Source organism: Podarcis vaucheri (assembly GCF_965113315.1).
Source record: "Podarcis vaucheri genome assembly, chromosome: 16".
NCBI classification, from domain to species: domain Eukaryota; kingdom Metazoa; phylum Chordata; class Lepidosauria; order Squamata; family Lacertidae; genus Podarcis; species Podarcis vaucheri.
In genome coordinates this window covers 8,708,630-8,730,254 of record NC_138754.1, presented here as the reverse complement: position 1 = coordinate 8,730,254, position 21,625 = coordinate 8,708,630, and the positions used below count along the sequence as shown (strand labels likewise).

Sequence of the window (21,625 nt, the reverse complement as noted above, 5' to 3'; positions counted from 1 at the left end):
TCTTTGACATCTGGTGGGAGGGCGTTCCACAGGGCGGGTGCCGCTACTGAGAATTCCCTTTGGTACTTTGCACATGCTCAAGGACACTCTCAGCAGTCAAGCGCCTTGCGAATGGCTCTTACTTAGTTCTGTATCCCGTTTCTACCCCACTTTTTAGTGTTGAAAAAAGGTGTAATGCCTGGCTCTCTCCCATCCCCCTTACAACAACCCTGCAAGGTAAGAGAGACGGGCGACTGGCTCAAGAACACACCAGCAAGCTCCACGGTGGCCTGAGCAGGACATTACAAACCCTGCCCTCTCCCCGGTCCCGGAACTCTAACCACTGCACCGCACTCCCCCAGGCGTCAGGTCTCCCTTTGGGGGCATGAATGAGCAGCAGCGCCAAGTTCATTCATGCCGCCCGGGGCGCGCGGGGGCGGGGGAAGAAGAGCCCATTGAAGAAATCCGCTCCTCCCGGGGCTGAGTCAGCTCAGAATTTTCAGCCCTGCTGGCTTAACCCCTCCCTGCCCGCGGGAGAGGGGGGGGGGCAAGCGGCTTTTCTCTCTGGCCTTCCAGCGAGGAGGAATGGGGGAGTGGTCTGAGCCTCCCGCTGGCTGGGAAGAAGGAGGAAGAGGAGGAAAAAAAAAGTTGCTGGGCGAGAGGAGGAGTTTGGGTTCCACCTCGCAACTTCTCATCCCTTCCCCCCCTTTAAACTTTTCTGATTTTTCTTTCTTTCTCTTTCCAACACCCTTCTCTTTCTTTCTTTCTTTCTTCCCAGGAAAGAGGGGGGGGGAGACCCAAGTTTGCAACTCTCCGGGGGCCATGGCCAAATCTTACGATCACCTCTTCAAGCTGCTCCTGATCGGAGACAGTGGAGTGGGGAAGACGTGCCTGATCATCCGCTTTGCCGAAGACAACTTCAGCGCGACCTATATCAGCACCATCGGTGAGAGGGGTTGGGGGGCGGTGAGGGGGGTTCCAGGGGAATGGGGTGGGCGGTGAGGGGAGATCTGGGGGAAGGGAGGGGATCTGTCACCCCCTTGCACCTCGATCTTCGCATCCTCCTTCTCCCAGTCCGAATCCCCCAAGACATTAGTTTGTTTATCCATCAAACGCATCGATATCCCACCTTTTGACGCAAGGGCACGATTCTCTCCCTCCACATCTAAACCCCACAACATCCCTGAGAGGTAGGAGAGGCCAAGTGAGATTTGGGCTGAGTGGGGATTGGAATAAGGTTACCAGATTTTCCCCCCCAATGAATCCGGGGACACTTTTCAATTTCCTACTAAATAGATGGGGACCGATTAGTAAATCCGGGGATTGTCCCCTGGAAACGGGGGCGTCTGGTAACTTTAGATTGGAACCCTGGTTTTTCCCAGGGTTCCAGTTACAGATAGGTAGCCGTGTTGGTCTGCCATAGTAAAAAAAAAAAAAAATTCCTTCCAGTAGCACCTTAAAGACCAACTAAGTTAGTTCTTGGTATGAGCTTTCGTGTGCATGCACACTTCTTCAGATACACACTTCTTCAGATACACATATCTGAAGAATACACATATTTTCAGATACACACTTCAGATACACATATCTTCAGATACACACTTCTTCAGATACACATATCTGAAGAAGTGTGCATGCACACGAAAGCTCATACCAAGAACTAACTTAGTTGGTCTTTAAGGTGCTACTGGAAGGAATTTTTTTATTTTTATTTTCCCAGGGTTGACACCCTGACCCATGGGTAGGCAAACTAAGGCCTGGAGGCCGGATCCAGCCCAATCGCCTTCTAAATCCGGACGGTCTGGATATTGGCATGTTTTTACAAGAGTAGAATGTGTCCTTTTATTTAAAATGCATCTCTGGGTTATTTGTGGGGCCTGCCTGGTGTTTTTACATGAGCAGAATGTGTGCTTTTACTTAAAATGCATCTCTGGGTGATTTGTAGGGCATAGGAATTTGTTTTGGGTTTTTTTCCAAAATCTATTCCGGCCCCCAACAAGGTCTGCGGGACAGTGGACCGGCCCCCTGCTGAAAAAGTTTGCTGACCCTTGCATTACACTGCCAGGAGGAATGGGCACCCCCCCCCCCACTAGCAGCAGAGCTTCACTATGCATTTAAATTGCATTCGATGCACATTTGTCATTATTTATGAAATTTATAGGACGCCCTTCATCAAAAGACAGTTGGTCAGTTTGCAACACAGAATGCATAACATGGTACCGAGGCAGGTTAAAAATCAAACACAGTTATATTTTATTTATTCCTTAAAATTTATACGCCGTCTAATTATTTAAAATCCCTAAACAAACTGCAGAGAGGTTTACAGAAAGGGTATCGAGGCAGGTTAAAAATCAAAACAGCAATATATAGATACAGTTATATTTTATTTATTCCATAAAATTTGTACGTCATCTGATGATACAAACCCAAACGAAACTCAAAGCGGTTTACAGAATAAAACTGCAAAATCATCGGTGAAAAGGTTAAGAGCAACTGTTTTAAAACATTCCAAGAAATAATTGAAAGCTTAAAACTAGATTTTTAAAATTGTTTGAGGTGTTTGGATGGGCTTGCCTAAACAAAGAAGTTTTGGGCAGGTGCTGAAAAGCGTGTGGCGAAGGCACCTGCCTGATATCAATGGGCAGGGAGTTCCAAAGTGCATGTGCTTCCATGCGAAAAGATTTTGAGTTCTGACAAATACGGAAGAGGTATTATTTCAGGTACCTGTAATGGTGCCAGTTCCGTTGATTGAAGCGGTTAATGGGGCATGCATGGGGCAAGGTGATCTTGCTGGTAAACTAAGAAGATAAAGCGGTTAAGGGCCTCATGTACTAATAGTAACAGTTTGAACTAGTCCTGTAGAAGAAACACATAATAAAGTACATATTAGAAGTACAAGTATACCTGGAGCGTCTCCACACCCGACATTCAGCCCGGACACTGAGGTCCAGCGCCGAGGGCCTTCTGGCGGTTCCCTCACTGTGAGAAGCCAAGTTACAGGAACCAGACAGAGGGCCTTCTCGGTAGTGGCACCCGCCCTGTGGAATGGCCTCCCAGCAGATGACAAGGAAATAAACAACTATCCGACGTTTAGAAGACATCTGAAGGCAGCCCTGTTTAGGGAAGCTTTTTAAGGCTTAATGTTTCACTTTGTTTTTATATATGCTGAAAGCCACTCAGAGTGGCTGGGGCAAGCCAGTCAGATGGGGTTTTTTAAGAGAAATAAATTATTATTATTATTATTATTATTATTATTATTATTATTATTATTCTGCATAATAACAACAGCATAAAACATACAGAGGGATAAAATGAGCAGCATTGTATCTAAAAGCACAGCCCACCCAAGGGTACACATACAAAACCTTTCTCTCTGTCCAAACGTCAGGCATAATCTTGGCCACCACAGAAAATGGCAGACCTTCCCAGCCCTCACCCGGGAGCTTCCCTTTCCTCTGCCTGTCTCCCACTCTAAGAGATCTTCACCTCCCTGCTTCTCACCCAGGCTCCTTCTACCACCCACCCACCACTTGAAAGCACATGACTTCCTTCAAAGTATCTTGGGAACTGTAGTTTGCGGAGGGCGCTGGGGATCGTAGCTCCTTGAGGTGGGAACTCCAGTTCCCGGGGTGCTTATTATGAGATGGGTGTTCCTTGGGTGTGCAGATCTTTGGCAGAATCCATGCGACAGGGCGCTCGATTGCCGAGGTATGGGCTTCTCTTAAAAATAGTTTTAAGATTCCAGTCCTCATGGAACTGAATAAACTGGAACTTGGGAAGTAGTCTTTAGTCTTCTTTCTTCTTCTTCTTTGGCCATCACTCGTAGCTGAGTAAGATTGTCTTCCATAAACACGGTTTTAACAATGAGTCCGTAAGTGACTGTGGAGGCCAATTCTGGATCCCCACGTCCTTCCACAGTGGGGACATTGGTTCCTGGGCGGGAGTTGATCACGGTGTGGATTTGCCAAGCATGCCTGCCTCTTAGCACGTTTCTCCCTTGCGTCCTGAGTTCAAGTGTCTTCAAAGCCCATGACACCTTTGGTAAAGGCTGTTCTCCAACTGGAGCACTCACAGGCCAGTGTTTCCCAGTTGTCAGTGTTTATACTATCTAGTACAGTACTGTCCGCACTGACTGGCAGCAGCTCTGCAAGGTTTCAGGGAGAGGTCTCTCCAGGTAGGGCTGGGCTGCGTCCTGTGTTCCTAAGAGATGGCTGGCCACCTGTCCTGGATTCTTTAGCTGAGATTCCGGCATTTCAGAGGGTTCAGACTTTCGGGGTCCCTTCCAATTCTATGATTCTGTCAGAGTGTGAGCCCATATATGTGTGCGTGAGTAGCTTGACGCCATCTCCCCCCTATCTAGGGATCGACTTCAAAATCCGGACAGTGGACATTGAAGGAAAGAGGATCAAGCTGCAGGTTTGGTATGTGCTTGCGCAAACCTTTCATGAGTCTCTGCCCCCAAGGCGCTTGCAAATCTACATTTTGACAGCAGAGCAGGAGACTGGCAGGAGTCTCCAAATGAGCAGAGGCAGGGAACTCTGTGCATTTGGTTTATTTCAGTCAGGAGATAAAAGGACTGGGGAGTTTGGGCTTCGGGGGGAAAGTCGAGTTTCAGACGGAGGCATTTGAAGAAAGGAGTTCTGAAAAAGCACCCTTTGGGTTGAGAAAGGAAGAAGAAAAAAGCTAAAATGAGGACAGGACAGAGCATGGGTAGGCAAAGTAAGGCCCGGGGGCAGGATCCGGCCCAATCACCTTCCAAATCCGGCCCGCAGACAGTCCAGGAATCAGCGTGTTTTTACATGAGTAGAATGTGTCCTTTTATTTAAAATGCATCTCTGGGTTATTTGTGGGGCATAGGAATTCGTTCACCCCCCCCCAATATAGTCTGGCCCCCACAAGGTCTGAGGGACAGTGGACCAGCCCCCTTCTGAAAACATTTGCTGACCCCTGGGATAGAGCTTTATAATGCAATGTGTGGTGTTGGAAAAGTAGAAAGTACAGTGGTACCTTGGTTTAAGAACAGCTTAGTTTATGAACAACTTGGATTAAGAACGCTGCAAACCCGGAAGTAGGTATTTTGGTTTGTGAACTTTGCCTTGGAAGCAGAACATGTTTCGCTTCCTGTTGAGTGAGTTCCATTTGTAAACTGGGTTCCCCCGCTGCTATGGGAAAGCACGCCTTGGTTTAAGAACACCTTGGTTTAAGAATGGACTTCCGGAACGGATTAAGTTCATAAACCAAGGTACCACTGTATTTTTAAAAAATATTTCTCTCAAAATGTTCATTTCATCCAAATGAAATTGATCACCTGCAGATTCAGTCAGGAGATCCCCTTGCTACCCCCAATGCATAATGAATTTATTTCATATTACCGTATATTGTGGTGCCTGTGATGTGGGTTTGATAGCTGGCTTGTCATCCCCTTTGGGAGTGATGCTCCGCTCAAGCTCAGATGCTCCCAGTTTAACTGGAAACACAGCTCAAAATCCAGCCTGTGTCCAAGATCGGAGGGGAGCAACAGTTTAAAACCAGCGTCCCTCCACTCTTGGGTGCCCAGATGGGATTGAACTCTGATTCCCATCATCCTCAACCAGCTTAGCCTGCTGATGAGGGATGATGGGAATTGTAGTCCAACCATATCTTGGGGACCTGAGAGTGGAGGATTTACTGGTGAAAAGGGGTCCGAGCATCGCAACGCCTTCAAAATCTGTGGCAGAGTTTGCTAATGTTAGGGGGCTTCCTCTTTAGATAAAGATTTATATGTATTACTTAAAGGTAAAGGGACCCCTGACCATTTGGTCCACTTGTGACTGACTCTGGGGTTGCGGCGCTCATCTCGCTTTATTGGCCGAGGGAGCCGGCGTACAGCTTCTGGGTCATGTGTCCAGCATGACTAAGCCACTTCTGGCGAACCAGAGCAGCGCACGGAAACGCCGTTTACCTTCCTGCCGGAGCGGTACCTATTTATCTACTTGCACTTTGACGTGCTTTCGAACTGCTAGGTGGGCAGGAGCGGGGACCGAGCAACGGGAGCTCACCCCGTCGCGGGGATTCAAACCGCCGACCTCCTGATCGGCAAGTCCTAAGCTCTGTGGTTTAACCCACAGTGCCACCCACATCCCACATGTATTACTTAATTTGCTTCAAAATGCAATTAAGGCAGCCTTTAGAGGGCATTGAAAAGGGATCAAGACAAATTCGTGGAGGAGGAGAAGTCTATCAGCTCGACGAGTTAAATGGAACCTCCTGGTTCAGAGGCGGTCTACCTCTGAATATGAATTGCTCTGGCGGGGAGGGGATGAAAAGTAGGGAAGATCTGCTCCTGTGCTTCCCAGAGGGACCTGATATGTCACTGCGACGGACAATGCTGGACTCGAGGAGCCTTTGATTTTGATTCAGCAGCAAGGCTCTTCCTGCATACGAGGCTCCGGAACGGGCCGGGTGCCGGTGGGAGGAGGTTTCAGATAATGGTCTCTGCCTCTTGCGATTTTGGACTTCTTTCTCTTGTAGGGACACGGCCGGCCAGGAGCGGTTCAAGACCATCACCACAGCCTATTACCGGGGAGCCATGGTATGGAATCCAGACACCCAGCACCCCCTAGCTTCTTGGCTAGGCTGGAATGCCATTACGTGATTGGTGTCAGCAGTGGGATCTTCATAGCCTAGGGAGGGCCCCTAACATACGGTCAAAAAGGCCAAGATGCAACAAGGCCACCAAGGAAGGATTTTGCCATTGGGGAGAAGCTTATGGCCAGTAAATATGTGTGGGTGTGTTTTAATTGGAATTCTGGGATAAATATGCAAACAGCAGGTTTATTTATTTTTTTGAATTTGCATTTTATTTATTTGTTAACATTCTTATATTACATCGGTAAACGTTGTCATATTACATTACAGGACTTACTATAATTTCCAACATGTATGCAAAAATTATATACAAATTTTATATACCTAGAAAGAAAACGAAACAAACCAAAAAAGAACAAAGAGAAAAAATGAAAACAACCCCCCCAAAAAATCATATACATACCAACACACTAGACTTCCTGTCTTTCCCATTGTATATTCCTTTTTTACAAATGAATGCACTCTTATTATTGTATAGTTCTTTACATATTATCTAATACATTCCTATATTAATATGTGCTCTTAGTCTTATTTCTCAACTCAGTCTCCCTCCAACGTCAATCAAATGCTAGCAGGTTTCTGCAACCTGACGTTGATGTCAGATGGGTAGATTTTTTAATTTGTTTGTTTGCTGCATTGCCGTTCGTTCTGTAAAAACGCAAGCCAGTATTAACACCCGGTTCCTTCCCAGGGGATCATCCTTGTGTACGACATCACGGATGAGAAATCCTTTGAGAACATCCAAAACTGGATGAAGAGCATTAAGGAAGTGAGTGGGCATGAGGAAAAGTGTGGCGTGGGTGTGGGGTGGAGAGGATCTGTGGCTGGCATGCGCCCACCCTGTTTTCTCGTCCGCCCTCTGGCCTACCGCCCTTCCCCGGTATGGATCCGACATCGCCTTGCGGTAGACAGGGGGGGGGGAGGCAGGAGGCCGATGGCACTGTGGGCACGATGACTCTGTTCTCCCTCTATGGCTGCAGGCAATGAGGTTGCTGGGAATTGCAAGGAGGGGGAGAGTGTTGGGATGGTGCTGGGAGACGGGGGCAATTGGCAGGCCCCCAGCTGGCTCCAGCCCACCGGCCGGCAGCCGGGCGAACTCCGGTTCTCAGAACAGCATCAGAACTGCGACTCAAGCCTCAGAAACCTTTAGAGACAGAGTACGCAAGCCAGCAGAGATAAGAACTCTTTGCAACGGAAGGGCGGCATATGTAAGCATATTTGCAAGCATTTTATTCAGCACCAGGACAAAGGAAAAACATGTCTGCTTCCCTTGGTGTCCAAGCAAAAGCATAAGCGAAAGCTATACACAACGGAAGTTCCCAGCAGGCTGTGCTGGAAGTAAACAGACATGTGACATACACATCTGTTTTAAGGTGGAACGGAACATCATAATCCTAACAGAGAGTAGGTATTGCGCCCGGATCCTGCTGGTGGACTTCCCATTGGGGCATCCCCGTTGGCCACTGGGAGAACAGGATTCTGGACTAGATGGGCCACTGGTCTGATCCCGCAAGGTCTTTCTGATGGTACGGGTGGAGGATCAGGGTGGGAAAACCTGAAACCTGCCTGGTCGATGTCTGGATCTCTCTGCCCTCCCCCTTTCTTCTGCAGAACGCTTCGGCCGGCGTAGAGCGCCTCCTGCTGGGGAACAAGTGTGACATGGAAGGCAAACGCAAAGTGCCCCGGGACCGAGCAGAGAAGGTATCTGATGCTGCCACAGTGAAAAACTCAGACGGGGCAGAGAGGACGGGGTGTGGTGGGGAGGAAATGGCGCATGGGGTCGGGCGCTTGAAGGTTTGAGTGCTGAGCTGAGCGGTTTTCTGGAACACCTCATCCCCTCGGTTAAACCTTCCTGCACTTGCATTTAATGGTGCGGTTGGGGAGCTCTTGACAGAGTGATTTGCTCTGTGAAGCACTTAAACAGTTTGCCTGGGCTGCCTGCCGTCCTGCGCTGGTGCTGCCATCTCTTGGTGGTCACATAAACTGCAGTGTGATGACAGCCTTAAATTTTTATGTATGTAGGTGTATATCTACACACCCACACCTACATACATAAAAAAGTAAGTTTGTCATCACGTTGCTCGCTGTGTGTGTGTGTGTGTGTCTGTCTATCTATCTATCTGGGTGGGTGCAAGTTTTTCAAAGATGAAACAATAACCAAAGCAACCATTAAGAGGGTCATATATAAGCATGTATGTAGAGAAGTATCAGGAAGCCCAAGTTATGATGTGATCATCCAGGAAGGAATATTAAAAGTCACATTTATTCACCTAAGATAATCTTTCCATCAGTTCCTCTGATTCCTTCCTGTTCTTGCTCTTGAGCAGCCTGTTTCAGGTTTTGTAACAAACTGTGTGTGACAGAGGGAAGGTTTATGTGTACCCTTTCCTTGCTGTCAGTCAACCAAGCAAGTCTGATGCCTGCCCACCCCTCTTCTATGGGGTGAGGAGAAGACTGAGATGGGTTGTGGGGTGGGTGCAGCAAGGGTTGCCAAAGAGTTGGCGTTAGGACAGGTTCCCCGCCCCTCATTCCAAGTATCCCACTTCTTTCCCAACAGCTATCCAAGGAGCACGGGATCAGGTTTTTTGAGACGAGTGCGAAATCCAGCTTGAACGTAGAGGAGGTGAGTGGCGAGAAACTCTCATTTATTTCAGCGTTTTGCTGCTGCGTTCCAGGGCTGCGTCACTGCAGCTTCGGCATAAAAGGCCAAGAAGTGTGTGTGTGGCGTCTATAGAGTCGGTAGCAGGAAATGGGGACCCTTGAGGTCCTCTAGGTGTGGTTGGACTCCAGCTCCCATCATTCGTGACCATTGGGCCATGCTGGCTGGGGATGATGGGAGCTGTAGTCTTAACAACATCTAAAGGCACCCGTTTTCTGCATCCCTGCTTTGTTATCTCTGTAAGTGCATTTGGTGCGTGATCCCTGATTGGCTGGGATGTGATTGGACCCAGGGCACAAGGGAAGGAACCTAGATCCCTGCAGCTTTTTCTAGCGGATCTCAACTCCCATCATCTTTGACCGTTGACTGCGCTAGGGGGCCACGCCACACTCTCAGAAACCCAACACAAACATCTATATGTGCTTCATTCATAAGGCACCTGGTTCTTCAGGGGCACAGTTCCTTCATTCAGGACCAGGGAGTCCTCCATACCTGCCCGCCCCGTCCCCCAAAATCAGTACTTCTGTCTTGTCAGGATTCAACCTCAATCTGTTAGTCGGCATCCATCCTCCAACTGCCTCCAGGCACTCACACAGGACCTTCACCGCCTTCACTGGTTCTGATTTGAAAGAGAGGTAGAGCTGGGTATCATCCGCATACTGATGAACACCCAGCCCAAACCTCCTGATGATCTCTCCCAGCGGCCGCATGTAGATGTTGAAAAGCATGGGGGAGAGGACAGAACCCTGAGGCACCCCACAAGTGAGAGCCCAGGGGTCTGAACACTCATCCCCCACCACCACTTTCTGAACACAGCCCAGGAGGAAGGAGCGGAACCACTGTATAGCAGTGCCCCCAGCTCCCAGCCCCTCTAGACGGTCCAGAAGGATGTTATAGTCACTGGAGGGCTGCCCTCCTCCCAAAGAGTGACGGGCTTTTTAAATGGGAGCAAAGGAAGGCCTACCTCACAGGGGTGTTGTGAAGGCCAATTTTCTTTTTTTGCATGTTAAAATAATAAACGAATGTGACAGAGGTCAGATGGAGACTCATCTCTGTTGTTTCCGCCCTCCAGGCTTTCAGCACGTTGGCCAGGGACATACTTCTGAAATCAAGCAAAAAATCGGTGAGGAGTCTGTGAGAAAGAGGCTGGGGTTTTTTTTTGGGGGGGGGAGACTTCCCTGAGCAGGGGTGTGATGGTTCAGGGTTTGGACAGCTAGCCTGAGGAAGGAGGGGAAGAGGTGGATGAGAAATCTGAAGTCACTGGGTGGCTGGGGCCTGTCAGAGCCAGTGGTGTACAGTGGTGCCTCGCAAGACGAAAAGAATCCGTTCTGTGATTCTCTTCGTTTAGCGGTTTTTTCGTCTTGCGAAGCAAGCCCATTGACGGATTAGAGGATTAGCGCTATTAGCGGCTTATCAGCTTATCGGATCAGCTGATAAGCGGCTTAGAAAAAGGGGGGGAGGGAAAAAACGACCCACAGGAACTCACAAGACATTTTCGTCTTGCGAAGCAAGCCCATAGGAAATTCGTTTTGCGAAGCACCTCCAAAACGGAAAACTCTTTCGTCTAGCGAGTTTTCCGTCTTGCGAGGCATTCGTCTTGCGGGGCACCACTGTACTTGGGTAATAGATTAGGGTTACTAGATGTCCCCAGATTTGCAAATCTGTCCCTGGGAAACGTGGGAGCGGCAGCCTCAGCAGCCCGGACCCAGCCTGGTATCGCAGTTGGCTCTGGCTGGCTCCAGGAGCTGCTCGCTGCTGTAGCACCTGCCATTTTTCCTTGCCGAAAGTTCTGGTGAGGCAAAATGGCGGGCGGCACGGCAGCAAGCAGCTCCTGAAGCCAGCCAGAGCCAACTGCACTACCAGGCTGGGTCCGGGCTGCTGAGGCTGCTGCTGCCACTGCCGAAGGAGAACCGGGGACGTCTGGCGGTACAGATCTCCTACCCCCTTTGTTTTTGACTTATCGGGGAAGGCTCAGGAGTTGCGGGCGGGGGGCCGTTGCCCACTTTTTAAAAAACTCTGTGCATTTTATGTTTCACAAGGTGCGAAAGAAGGGGTTTGCACCTTGCCTGGCAGAGAAACCTCGCGCCTTGCGCCCCTCCTGGGCGACAGCTGCCCACCCGCAACTCCCCCGATTTGTCAAAACAAAGGGGGAAGGAGATTGGGGAAAGCTTGGGAGTCATGGGCAGGTGGCGCTCCATTGCCCAGTTTTTTAAAAACTGTGCATTTTATGTTTCACAGGGTGCAAAAGAAGGGCTTCGCACCTTTATACAATATGCATGCGTGCTTGGGCCCAGGGTCTTTTGCCTCGCCATCCCCACTACAGTGGTACCTTGGGTTAAGTACTTAATTCCAGAGGTCCGTTCTTAACCTGAAACTGTTCGTAACCTGAAGCACCACTTTAGCTAATGGGGCCTCCTGCTGCCGCCGCGCCGCCAGAGCACGATTTCTGTTCTCATCCTGAAGCAAAATTCTTAACCTGAAGCACTATTTCTGGGTTAGCAGAGTCTGTAACCTGAAGCGTATGTAACCCGAGGTACCACTGTACTGACTCCCTGTTGCTACTCAGCTTCAAAAAAAAAAAAAGTGTCCACGGATTCAATGAAAAAAAATCTAGTAACCATATAGATGCCAAAATTTGACGCCCCACCTTGTGCGACCTTCCCAAAGCCAGCTAAGAGAGGCACCAGACTTTGGGAAAGAGGAACGAGGGTCTGGCAGGGTCCTACCTTCTTCCCAAAGCTGGGAAAATGCTAGGCTTTGAGAAGGAGCAAACAGGACAGTATGACCCTGTCAGAGCCTTGCGCCTCCTTCCCAAAAACCATGGAGGACAGAGGGCCGCCATTGTGGCTAACAGCTGCCGATAGCTTTTTCCTCCTCCTGTGGATTTGTCCACTGCCATCCAAGCTGGTGGCTGTCCCCGCTTCCAGTGGCAGCGAGTTCCACAGTTCAACAACGTGCTCTGTGTAGAAGTACTTCCAACCCTATTGTCCGTCTCTCCTTTCCTCTAGGCTCAGCACATCAAGGGCCCTTTGGAGCTGAAAGCATCACAGAAAAGCAGCAGCAAATGTTTGGTGGTGTAGCGACGACTCTCCCGTTGCTCCTCCGCCTTGTCGTAGGACGTACCCCTTTCGCCATTTACGCTCCAAACGCCTCCGCTTTCTTCCACAAAGCTCAGAAACCCTTCCGGGCGGGACCCCGGGAGTGGGGGCTGACGGCAGGTGGGGCTCGCGGGCCGAGACCTCCCTCTCTTCCCCCTTTTGCGTCCCCACATTCCTTGGCCGTAGGGAATATTGACCATTTGGAAGGGATCTCGTCCGAGAGATGTGGGTCTAGGGTTGCCAGAACTCCTCCGGGGGTGACCCCAATTCTCCAGGGTCGCCCGGGCCCCTTCGAGGCAGCAGAGAAGGCCTTAGATGGGCGATAGTGCCTTTAAAAAAAAAAAAAAGCTATTTTTTAATCCAGAAAACTACGTGTGCAGCTTCCAAGTTTCAGCTTGGCAGGAGCAAGCTGCAGATAATTGCATATTGCTCCCAATTAACCTCCGTCTCCAGGACTCAGTGGTGGAAGCGCAGAGGAAGAATTCCCAGGGCCTGCCCCTAGGTCTCAGGCTTAGACCCTGAAATATTAGGGTCTGGGATGCCCCCGACCTGGCAACCCTATGGGGGAACCGCTACCAAGATAGTGGAGGGAATTACATTTTGGGGGTGGGAATGGGGGCTTGGCTGCAGTGGAGCCAGAATGCACTGGGGCCGCCATGAACCATAGAAGTTAGAAGGGACTCAAATGGTCATCTATGTCCAACCCCTGGACTTTTTTGAGTTGGGGGGGGGCACTACAGGATGCCAACACTTTCCCCATAACCAGCCTATTCCCGGGAGAATGTGTCCGCCCTGTAATGCAACTTCTTGCTCGTAAGAAGGGCTCTCATTGCCCCAGCCCGTGAGGAAGAGGGGTTGCCTTACCTTCTGCCCCCACAGGCCCCCCCACATTACGCAGCAGCCTGGAAATGTGCCCCCAGAAACTCCCCCTCCAGAAAAGACCCACACAACATTCCACATGTGCCTCTTAGTTATTACTATTAATTTTGTTCGGGAACCCTTTGAACAGTATTAAAATGTTTGCCGTGATTTCTGAATGTCTCCTGTACTAAATGTGGCAGGCCTTGCGAGAGTTGGAGGGGAGTGCCTTCTGTCGCATGGCATACAGAACCCAAGAGATTAAAAAGTGGGGGTTATTGCGGGGGGACAGGAGCTCTTGCCGTGCTCCTTAAGAGAGGTGCCACGTACATGATCTGCACTTGGAAGACTTCAAATCTTGCAGCACTTACATTTTGGATCTCCCTGCCTCGTCAGGCGCCTTCACTCTGCTGTTTTGGGCGCCAGCTAAAAGCATTTTTTGTTTAGACTTGCGGCGGTTCCCAACCTGTGGGTCCCCAGATGTTGTTGGACTACAACTCCCATCATCCCTGAGCTCTGGCCTTACTAGCTAGGGGTGATGGGAGTTGTAGTCCAACATCTGGGGACCCACAGGTTGAGAAAGGCTGATTTAGAGCATTGTACCCAGATATGTAGAACACTGGTGCGTGTTTCAATCTTTTTAGTTTATTGCTGGTTTTCATTTTTTTAAGAACGTTTCAAACACTGTACTGTGGTTGTTTTTAGCTTGTTTTTAAAACCGATAATCTTTGTAAACCTCTTGGAGGTTTATTTTACGATCAAGCAAGTATATAAATTTTTATGAAAGGAGGAAATAATAAAACAAAAATGCATCTTTAGTCATATCCATGCTATATATTCAAAGCACTTTAAGCGCACATGGATTGCACATGACGTATACAAGAAAAAACAACCATTGTAGGAATTATAGTTCACCCCCTCAGAGAACTACAATTCCCAGCACCTTTTAACGAACTACAGCTCCTGGAATTCTCTGGGGGAAAGCCGTGTGTTGAATGCATTTTAAATGTATGGTTTAGGCATGATGCCCGTTCTCTATCCTGTTGCAGTGACTTTTCCTAGGCCTTTCCCACAGGTATCCCATTTTTAATTCTCCATGTTTTTTAAAAAAAATTCCATGCATTTCAGGCATGCGGAATGTGTGCAGCACTCCAGGCGCTGTTGGACTACAACTCCCACCAACCACTGCAACCAGAGTAGGCTTGTCATTGAGAAGGACAGATGACTTTGGGCTCCAACTCCCATCTGCCCCAGCAAACATGGCCAGTGATCAGGGGGTCATAGACATGCTCTCACCAACTGAGCTATGGAGGGATGGTAGGAGTTGTGGTTTGGCAACATCAGGAGGTTCACAGGTTCCTCGTACCTGTCCTCAGCCAAACAGGAACGGTGCATTAATGCATTTGCGCAGGTGTAAGACAGGGACGCAGGTGGCGCTGTGGGTTAAACCACAGAGCCTAGGACTTGCCGATCAGAAGGTCGGTGGTTCGAATCCCCGCAACGGGGTGAGCTCCCGTTGCTCAGTCCCTGCTCCTGCCAACCTAGCAGTTCGAAAGCACACCAGTGCAAGTAGATAAATAGGTACCGCTCCGGCGGGAAGGTAAACGGGGTTTCCGTGCACTGCTCTGGTTCGCCAGAAGTGGCTTAGTCATGCTGGCCACATGACCCGGAAGCTGTACGCCGGCTCCCTTGGCCAATAAAGCGAGATGAGCGCCACAACCCCAGCGTCGGCCACAACTGGACCTAATGGTCAGGGGCCCCTTTACCTTTAAGACAGGGATGGGGAGCCTGTGGCCTTCTAGATGTGGTTGGGAGTCCGGCTCCCGTCTTCCCTTTTCTGCAGTGGCTCCCTGTGTACAAAACGCTGTCCCTGGAAAGGCTTCCCTGGCACCGTCACTGCATGTCTTTAGGAGCCAGGCGAAAGCAAGGAGGGAATGGAGTACCTTGGGAAGGTCACAGCTGGCTGGCTGGCACCCCGAAAGGAGCAGGCCACATACTGCAACATTTCTTGCACGCCCCGCATCCATTCCACAAAAGGAATGGTGGCATTACTGAGTCAGACCAGTGGTTCACCTAGCTCAGTACTGTCTACACTGACTGGCAGCAGCTCTCCAGGGTTTCAGGAAGGGGATCTTCCCAGCCCTACCTGGAGATGCCGTTGGGGATTGAACCCGGGACTTTCTGCATGCAAAGCAGATGCCCTACCACTCAGCTCCAGCTCTGCCCTCAAATATAATAGTATGATTCTAGTCCACATGGTTCTGAGTGAATAAAGGGCTGATTTAAAGAGGGGCATAGCAATTGCCCCATTGGTCCATCTTGCTTGGTATCGTCTACACTGACTAGCAGTGTCTCTCCGGTGCTTCAGACAGGGGGCAGGACAATCAATCAATCAATCAATCAATCTTACGGTCAAAGACCAGACACCAAAGTTAACAACAGCAAGATGTATTTTTCCAGCCTGACCTGATGCTACAGGAGGGCTTGTGCTGCAGATCTTAATATCCAGGCAGTTTCTGCACGAGACAACTTATAGAGACCATTTCGCCAAGCAGAGAGTGCTTGTACAGTGGTACCTCGGCTTAAGTACTTAATTCATTCTGGAGGTCCGTTCTTAACCTGAAACTGTTCTTAACCTGAAGCACCACTTTAGCTAATGGGGCCTCCTGCTGCCGCCAGAGCATGATTTCTGTTCTCATCCTGAAGCAAAGTTCTTAACCTGAGGTACTATTTCTGGGTTAGCGGAGTCTGTAACCTGAAGCGTATGTAACCCGAGGTACCATTGTATATTCCCAAGCTTGCCGTTCCCAATGCCCAATTGCTATTGTTTAAGGCAGCTCTTTTGCCTGCTGCGTTTTGAAAAGTCTTGGCCCAAACTAGTTTATCGGTGCAGCGTTTAAAAACTAGCCATAGTCAACAAGGATCCACCAACAGCATACAAATCAATGTGCTTTACTTGACCCAACAATCCATCCAGAGCCAGTGTGGTGTCGTGGTTAAGAGCGGTAGACTCGTAATCTGGTGAACTGGGTTCGCTTCCCCGCTCCTCCACATGCAGCTGCTGGGTGACCTTGGGCCAGTCACACTTCTCTGAAGCCTCTCAGCCCCACTCACCTCACAGAGTGTTTGTTGTGGGGGAGGAGGGAAAAGGAAAACATTAGCCGCTTTGAGACTCCTTCGGGTAGTGATAAAGCGGGATATCTTCTTCTTCCTCCCCCCAGCTCCAAACATGCAAACAAATCTCACTGCAGTTAACCAAAGGCAATCAATCACACCCTGCCCGCCCCTTCTCTCACTCTATTATTTCAAATAAACAAACTAGCCTTAGTCAATCTGAGCTGGGACGGCCATCTTGAGGAAGCGTCTCCTGCTAATGTATACAGAAACGACAAGATACAGAGGGATGCCATATTTTGAAGAGCAAAAAAGAATACACATTTCCTGACTTCTATCTTTAACTACGGATCGCTATGACGACTCTCACTTTAAAATAATAGTAATACAAACAATCAAAGTGGTTATAATCGAATACGTAAGCAATTGTGAAAGTAAATGTGCTCAAATTACAATAAAAAATAGAACATGTGCTTCAATACATCGGCACGCTGTATGAAATTCCTGAAACACTTTCAGAGGCACTTCGTTCTTCTGTCCGACGCTGTTTGGCCCAAGCGTATTTCTCTGTAGATCTGATCTTGTTCAACAGCTGCTTATTGCTTAAGAGATAGGCGTGAAATTCCTTGCAGGTAACGTGCTTATAATTATATTGCAGTAGCACCATGCTTCGCAGCGAGTCCAAGGATAAGTTGCCTCTCTCTTTGCTCAGAGAGAAAGAGAAGCCCGCGTTTGCAGGATGTGACGCGAGGGCAAAAAAACCCTGGGCCATCTTCAAAAGTTCCGAGTGGCACATAACGTTTTTGGAAGTCTCAAAGTACTTGGTCCACTTCTGGTGTGCCTGGAGCTTAATGAACTCGTCGTCGCCTTTAAACTGATCCACAAACTTCTCGAGGTTGCAGAATTGATCGAAGCACTTCCCCTCATCTATGGACACATCCCTGTCCAGGAGAAACTTTATGGAAGGTCCTACTTTGTCCCACTCTAGCGACTCACTAAGAGACATCCACATGAAGCATGAAAACTCCTTCATGGGCTCCATCCATTTTTCCAGATACTCTATGCAGCTGTCATAGAAGCTATTTACCTCTGCGCAGAATTTGTCACACTCCGCGCCGAAACCTGCCTCACGCTTCTCTTTCAGAAGGCTCTTGACCTTGAGGGACATGAAGCTGTTGCTCCTGCGTTCAGCGAGCATGTTCTGGACACAAAGCAGAACTTGCAGAACCTCCACAACCGAATTATTCTCCCTTTCGAGTTCTAAAACGTAGGAGTGAAACATACTCATCAGAGACTGCAAGTGCAACAGGTAAGCCTCGCTAAGCTCATGCTCAAAAAACTCCTGCAACACTGTTGGCGGTTTGTTCTGTGAGAGGAAAAATGCCTTGATGGTTGGAAACACGTGAATGAGTCTAGTGATGCCTTGAAAGGACGACAACCAGCGTGTTTTGCTGTGAGACAGCAGCTTTTTGTATTCAGTGTCCACGAATTCACAGTACTCCTTTAACTGCTCCGTTTGGACTCTATAGATGTGAAAGTACTGGTATATCTTGAAAATGATGCTCTCAACGTCGACATCCAACGTGTCTGCTGCCTGATGGACACAGTTATTCAAAATGTGCGCTGGACATCCCACACCAATGGAAGTTTTGTTATCCAGCTCACTCTTCGACTTTACAAACACACTTCTTCCTTCTGAATCCTGCTGTGTCCCTCCAAACATTGTGTTGCAGTTGTCACCTGTGAACGCTATGCATTTCTTTAGCAGTCCTTTACTCTCAAGAGTTTCCTTCACGTACGAAAAGATTGTATCTGCGCTCTCATTGGGTTGGCTTTTCATTTCAAATATTTTGGACTGCAAACCGCCACTTTTCCAGTCAAAATACTGAATAACTATTGCAACCACCTTGACCGGACCGTGGTTACTGGCGTCAGTAGAAACGCCACAATAATCTATTTCGTTTTCTTCAAGGCTTTTCAGAACGTTTTCCAAACAATCAGGAGCCAGTACAGAATTTACAATTGCCTCTGTCTTGGTTTTTGCACTTGAAAACTTCCTCGCAATATCAGAATCCGGGAACATCGTCTTCAAGAGGCCTGATGTGCATGTCATCACATTATAACTGTGGTGGTGTTTGACGGTGTGAAAAGCGAAAGTTCCTTCTGCTGCGGTCACTTCATCTTCCCATTTGCTGTTACAGGGTTTTACCAAAACGTTTGCCAATTTTGCTGAAGAAGCTTCTCCTCGAATTGCTATTTTGTGTTTCTCGGAGTCCATGTGCGATTGCAGGTCGCGTCCTCCTTTATGCGCCACAGAGACGAACGTACCCGGTCTACATACCAGGCATTCACCTTCAAAGTCATCTCTACCTCTTCTGAAACAGGTATACTTCCTCTGTAGCTCGACAGAAAATCTACATTTTCTTTTCGGCATTTTGTCACGTAAGAAGCACAGCACGTAGAAAAAACCGTTAAGGAAGGTGGCGAAAGACTAAACGGAACTTGGAACTGGAAGTTAACACCGTACAGCATTGCCTCCTATAACAGAGCGAAGAGCCCTACAAAAGAATACAAGACAGAAAATTACTTACTGAGCAATTCATGTATCCTTCAGGAAAAAGACTAGAACCCTCTATTGTGTACCTTCATAAAGAATTCAGATGTGGAGTATTATTTTTCACTTTTATATCCCACCCTTTCACCAAAGTGTTCACTGTGGTGTGGATGGGTAAGGGAGCAAACCTGTGAGGAAGCCTGGTGCATGGTCTTGTGTAGCGCTTTGAAGGGTACAAATTCGCTTCTTCCCAGCACATCTAGGGATCCAAGGCTCAGGACGCCTGGCCTAAAGAAACCAAATACATAATTTAAAAGGGGGGGACCGACCTAAAAACCTGTAAAACAGCAATAGAAAGGCACATAAAGGTAAAGGGACCCCTGACCATTAGGTCCAGTTGTGGCCGACTCTGGGGTTGCGGCGCTCATCTCACTTTATTGGCCGAGGGAGCCGGCGTACAGCTTCCGGGTCATGTGCCCAGCATGACTAAGCCACTTCTGGAGAACCAGAGCAGCGCACGGAAACAGTGTTTACCTTCCCGCCGGAGCGGTACCTATTTATCTACTTGCACTTTGACGTGCTTTCGAACTGCTAGGTTGGCAGGAGCAGGGACCGAGCAATGGGAGCTCACCCTGTCGCGGGGAATCGAACCGCCGACCTTCTGATCGGCAAGTCCTAGGCTCTGTGGTTTAACCCACAGCGCCACCCGCGTCCCTAGAAAGGCACATACAATCAAATAAAAGAGAAATCCAGAGGATTCACACATGTAAAACAGGGTCCAGTCTTATGGGTTTGGGCAAGCCTGGCCAAAAATATAAGCTTTCGCAAGACATGTGAACCAAATGATGGCTGCTGCTTTGTGTATGGCAAAGGGAAGGACATTCCACAATCCAGTGACAACAGCATAAAAAACGCAACCTGTCATTCAGCGAAAGGGCCTGCACCACAGCTTTCCAAATTTTTCATGTTGGTGACACACTTTTTAGGCGTGCTTCTTTTTGTGACACAGTGAATCAGTTTTACTAGCAAACTGGGTGTTAAACAAACACCTTTCGCAGGGAGCATTCACGCGACACACCTACACACTGCAGCCGAAACACTAAAGTGTCGTCTTGCGAGGCACCACTGTACAGGATTGTCCCGTATTTCAATGTAAAACGCTGCGTCCTGTATGGATAGTTTTGTCCTGTATTTCAGCTGTTTTTTTCTCCGCCAAGTTAGGGATCCCCTCCAAATGCACATGTCTGAAAGGTCATGTATTTAAGCTCTGGGTAGCCAAGTGCAGGCAGATTGACAAATCCACGTCTATGCACTGTGACAAATTCCAGAGGGGGCATCCTGTTTGGCTGCAGTGGATTGTAATGGGTTGCTTTGAAGTCAGTTTTTTTGTGTTGACTATATGCTATATGGTAATTTATGGACCTAATAGGTATCTAAAGCCATTTGCACATAACAAAATATATATTTTATCAAAGTAACTGTTGAACTGAAATACAATTAGGAATAAGTATATGAGCAGTGAAATACAGTTAAGAAGAAGTACACTAACAGTGAAATAATTATTAAGCTCTAACTTAAAATGATGTAGTTACAGGTAGGTAGCCATGTTGGTCTGCCATAGTCGAAACATAAACAATAAATAAAAATTCCTTCCAGTAGCACCTTAGAGACCAACTACGGTAAGTTTGTCTCTAAGGTGCTACTGGAAGGAATTTTTGTTTTTTATTAAAATGATGCTTTATTCATAACAAACTTAATAATGCAAACATACTGGCATTTGGTAATCACAAAAGTTCCTTTAGAAACACAATTTATAAAGACTCATAATTTTTTGGGGGGCGGCCCAAGAGCATAGCTGTCAACTTTTCCCTTTTCTTGCGAGGAATCCTATTCAGAATAAGGGACTTTCCCTTATAAAAAGGGAAATGTTGACAGCAACGCCCAAGAGAGAGGGGCCCTAAGCTATAGCTTGTTTAGATTATACTGTCCTGTATTTTTCTATGACACCAGTGGCGACCCTACCCTCCTCCTCCTCGGAATCCCACCACCGCCCTCCACCTCTTCATCGCCCCCGCCACGCATGATCGTAGCCAGGATTATTTTTTGGGGGGGCAGAACCTCCGTCTGCTATGCGTTTTTATTGATCTGTATTGATTTGGGGGGGAGGGGCAGCTGCCTCTTCCCCCTCCCGCCTCCCCAGCTAAGCCGGGGCTCCAGCCGGCCCTTCTCCACCACCAGCCCCAGGCCCGACGCAGACCCACCCACCCACCTCCGCCACCCGCCGTTAGAGGCGCCATTGTCACCCCTCCTGCTGCTCCTCCGCCGCCGCCGCCACGTGCAACAACAGGACCCCGCGCGCTCGCAGCGCCGCCTCTCGGACACGTCATTGCAGCGCGACTCCAGAGGCGCTGGAAGTCGGAAGTGGGGAAAAGGAAACGCGGCGTGAAATAAGTCGCGGGCGGAGTGAGAAAAGTCCCCGGCGGAAGAATGGGGAAATGGCCATTTCAGAAGGTGCTGATGATGCCCAGCTTGCAGAACATGATGGGCCCAAGGGAAACAACACCTAACCGTGGTTTGCTTTCCTTACCTCTATATGCAATCCACTTTTGTTGTTGTTTAGTCGTTTAGTCGTGTCCGACTCTTCATGACCCCCTGGACCAGAGCACGCCAGGCACTCCTGTCTTCCTCTGCCTCCTGCAGTTTGGTCAAACTCATGCTGGTAGCTTCGAGAACACT

At 48.7% G+C, this 21,625-nt stretch overlaps 2 protein-coding genes across 4 annotated transcripts; one reads left to right on the top strand and one right to left on the bottom strand.

Moving 5' to 3' along the window:
- The first annotated feature begins 470 nt into the window (after window positions 1-470).
- On the top strand, window positions 471-13,392 carry RAB13 (RAB13, member RAS oncogene family). Its single transcript, XM_082202645.1, has 8 exons — window positions 471-925; window positions 4,340-4,400; window positions 6,490-6,550; window positions 7,298-7,375; window positions 8,218-8,307; window positions 9,164-9,229; window positions 10,338-10,388; window positions 12,274-13,392. Exons 1-8 carry the CDS (start codon window positions 565-567, stop codon window positions 12,343-12,345), a joined length of 840 nt encoding a protein of 279 aa, XP_082058771.1. The 5' UTR covers window positions 471-564; the 3' UTR covers window positions 12,346-13,392.
- A 2,765-nt stretch (window positions 13,393-16,157) lies between these two features.
- Window positions 16,158-21,279, bottom strand: LOC309520433 (uncharacterized protein). 3 transcript variants are annotated; one of them, XM_082202205.1, is made up of 3 exons: window positions 21,159-21,279; window positions 18,979-19,177; window positions 16,158-18,893 (listed from the first exon to the last, which is right to left on the bottom strand). In XM_082202205.1, the coding sequence occupies exon 3, from the start codon at window positions 18,767-18,769 to the stop codon at window positions 16,811-16,813; it is 1,959 nt and encodes a 652-aa protein (XP_082058331.1). In that variant the 5' UTR covers window positions 18,770-18,893; window positions 18,979-19,177; window positions 21,159-21,279; the 3' UTR covers window positions 16,158-16,810. The 3 variants fall into 3 exon arrangements, with proteins under 3 accessions (XP_082058331.1, XP_082058329.1, XP_082058330.1); XM_082202203.1 differs by having other exon boundaries at window positions 19,078-19,177; XM_082202204.1 differs by having other exon boundaries at window positions 19,078-19,177; window positions 21,151-21,255.
- Between the last annotated feature and the right edge of the window lie 346 nt (window positions 21,280-21,625).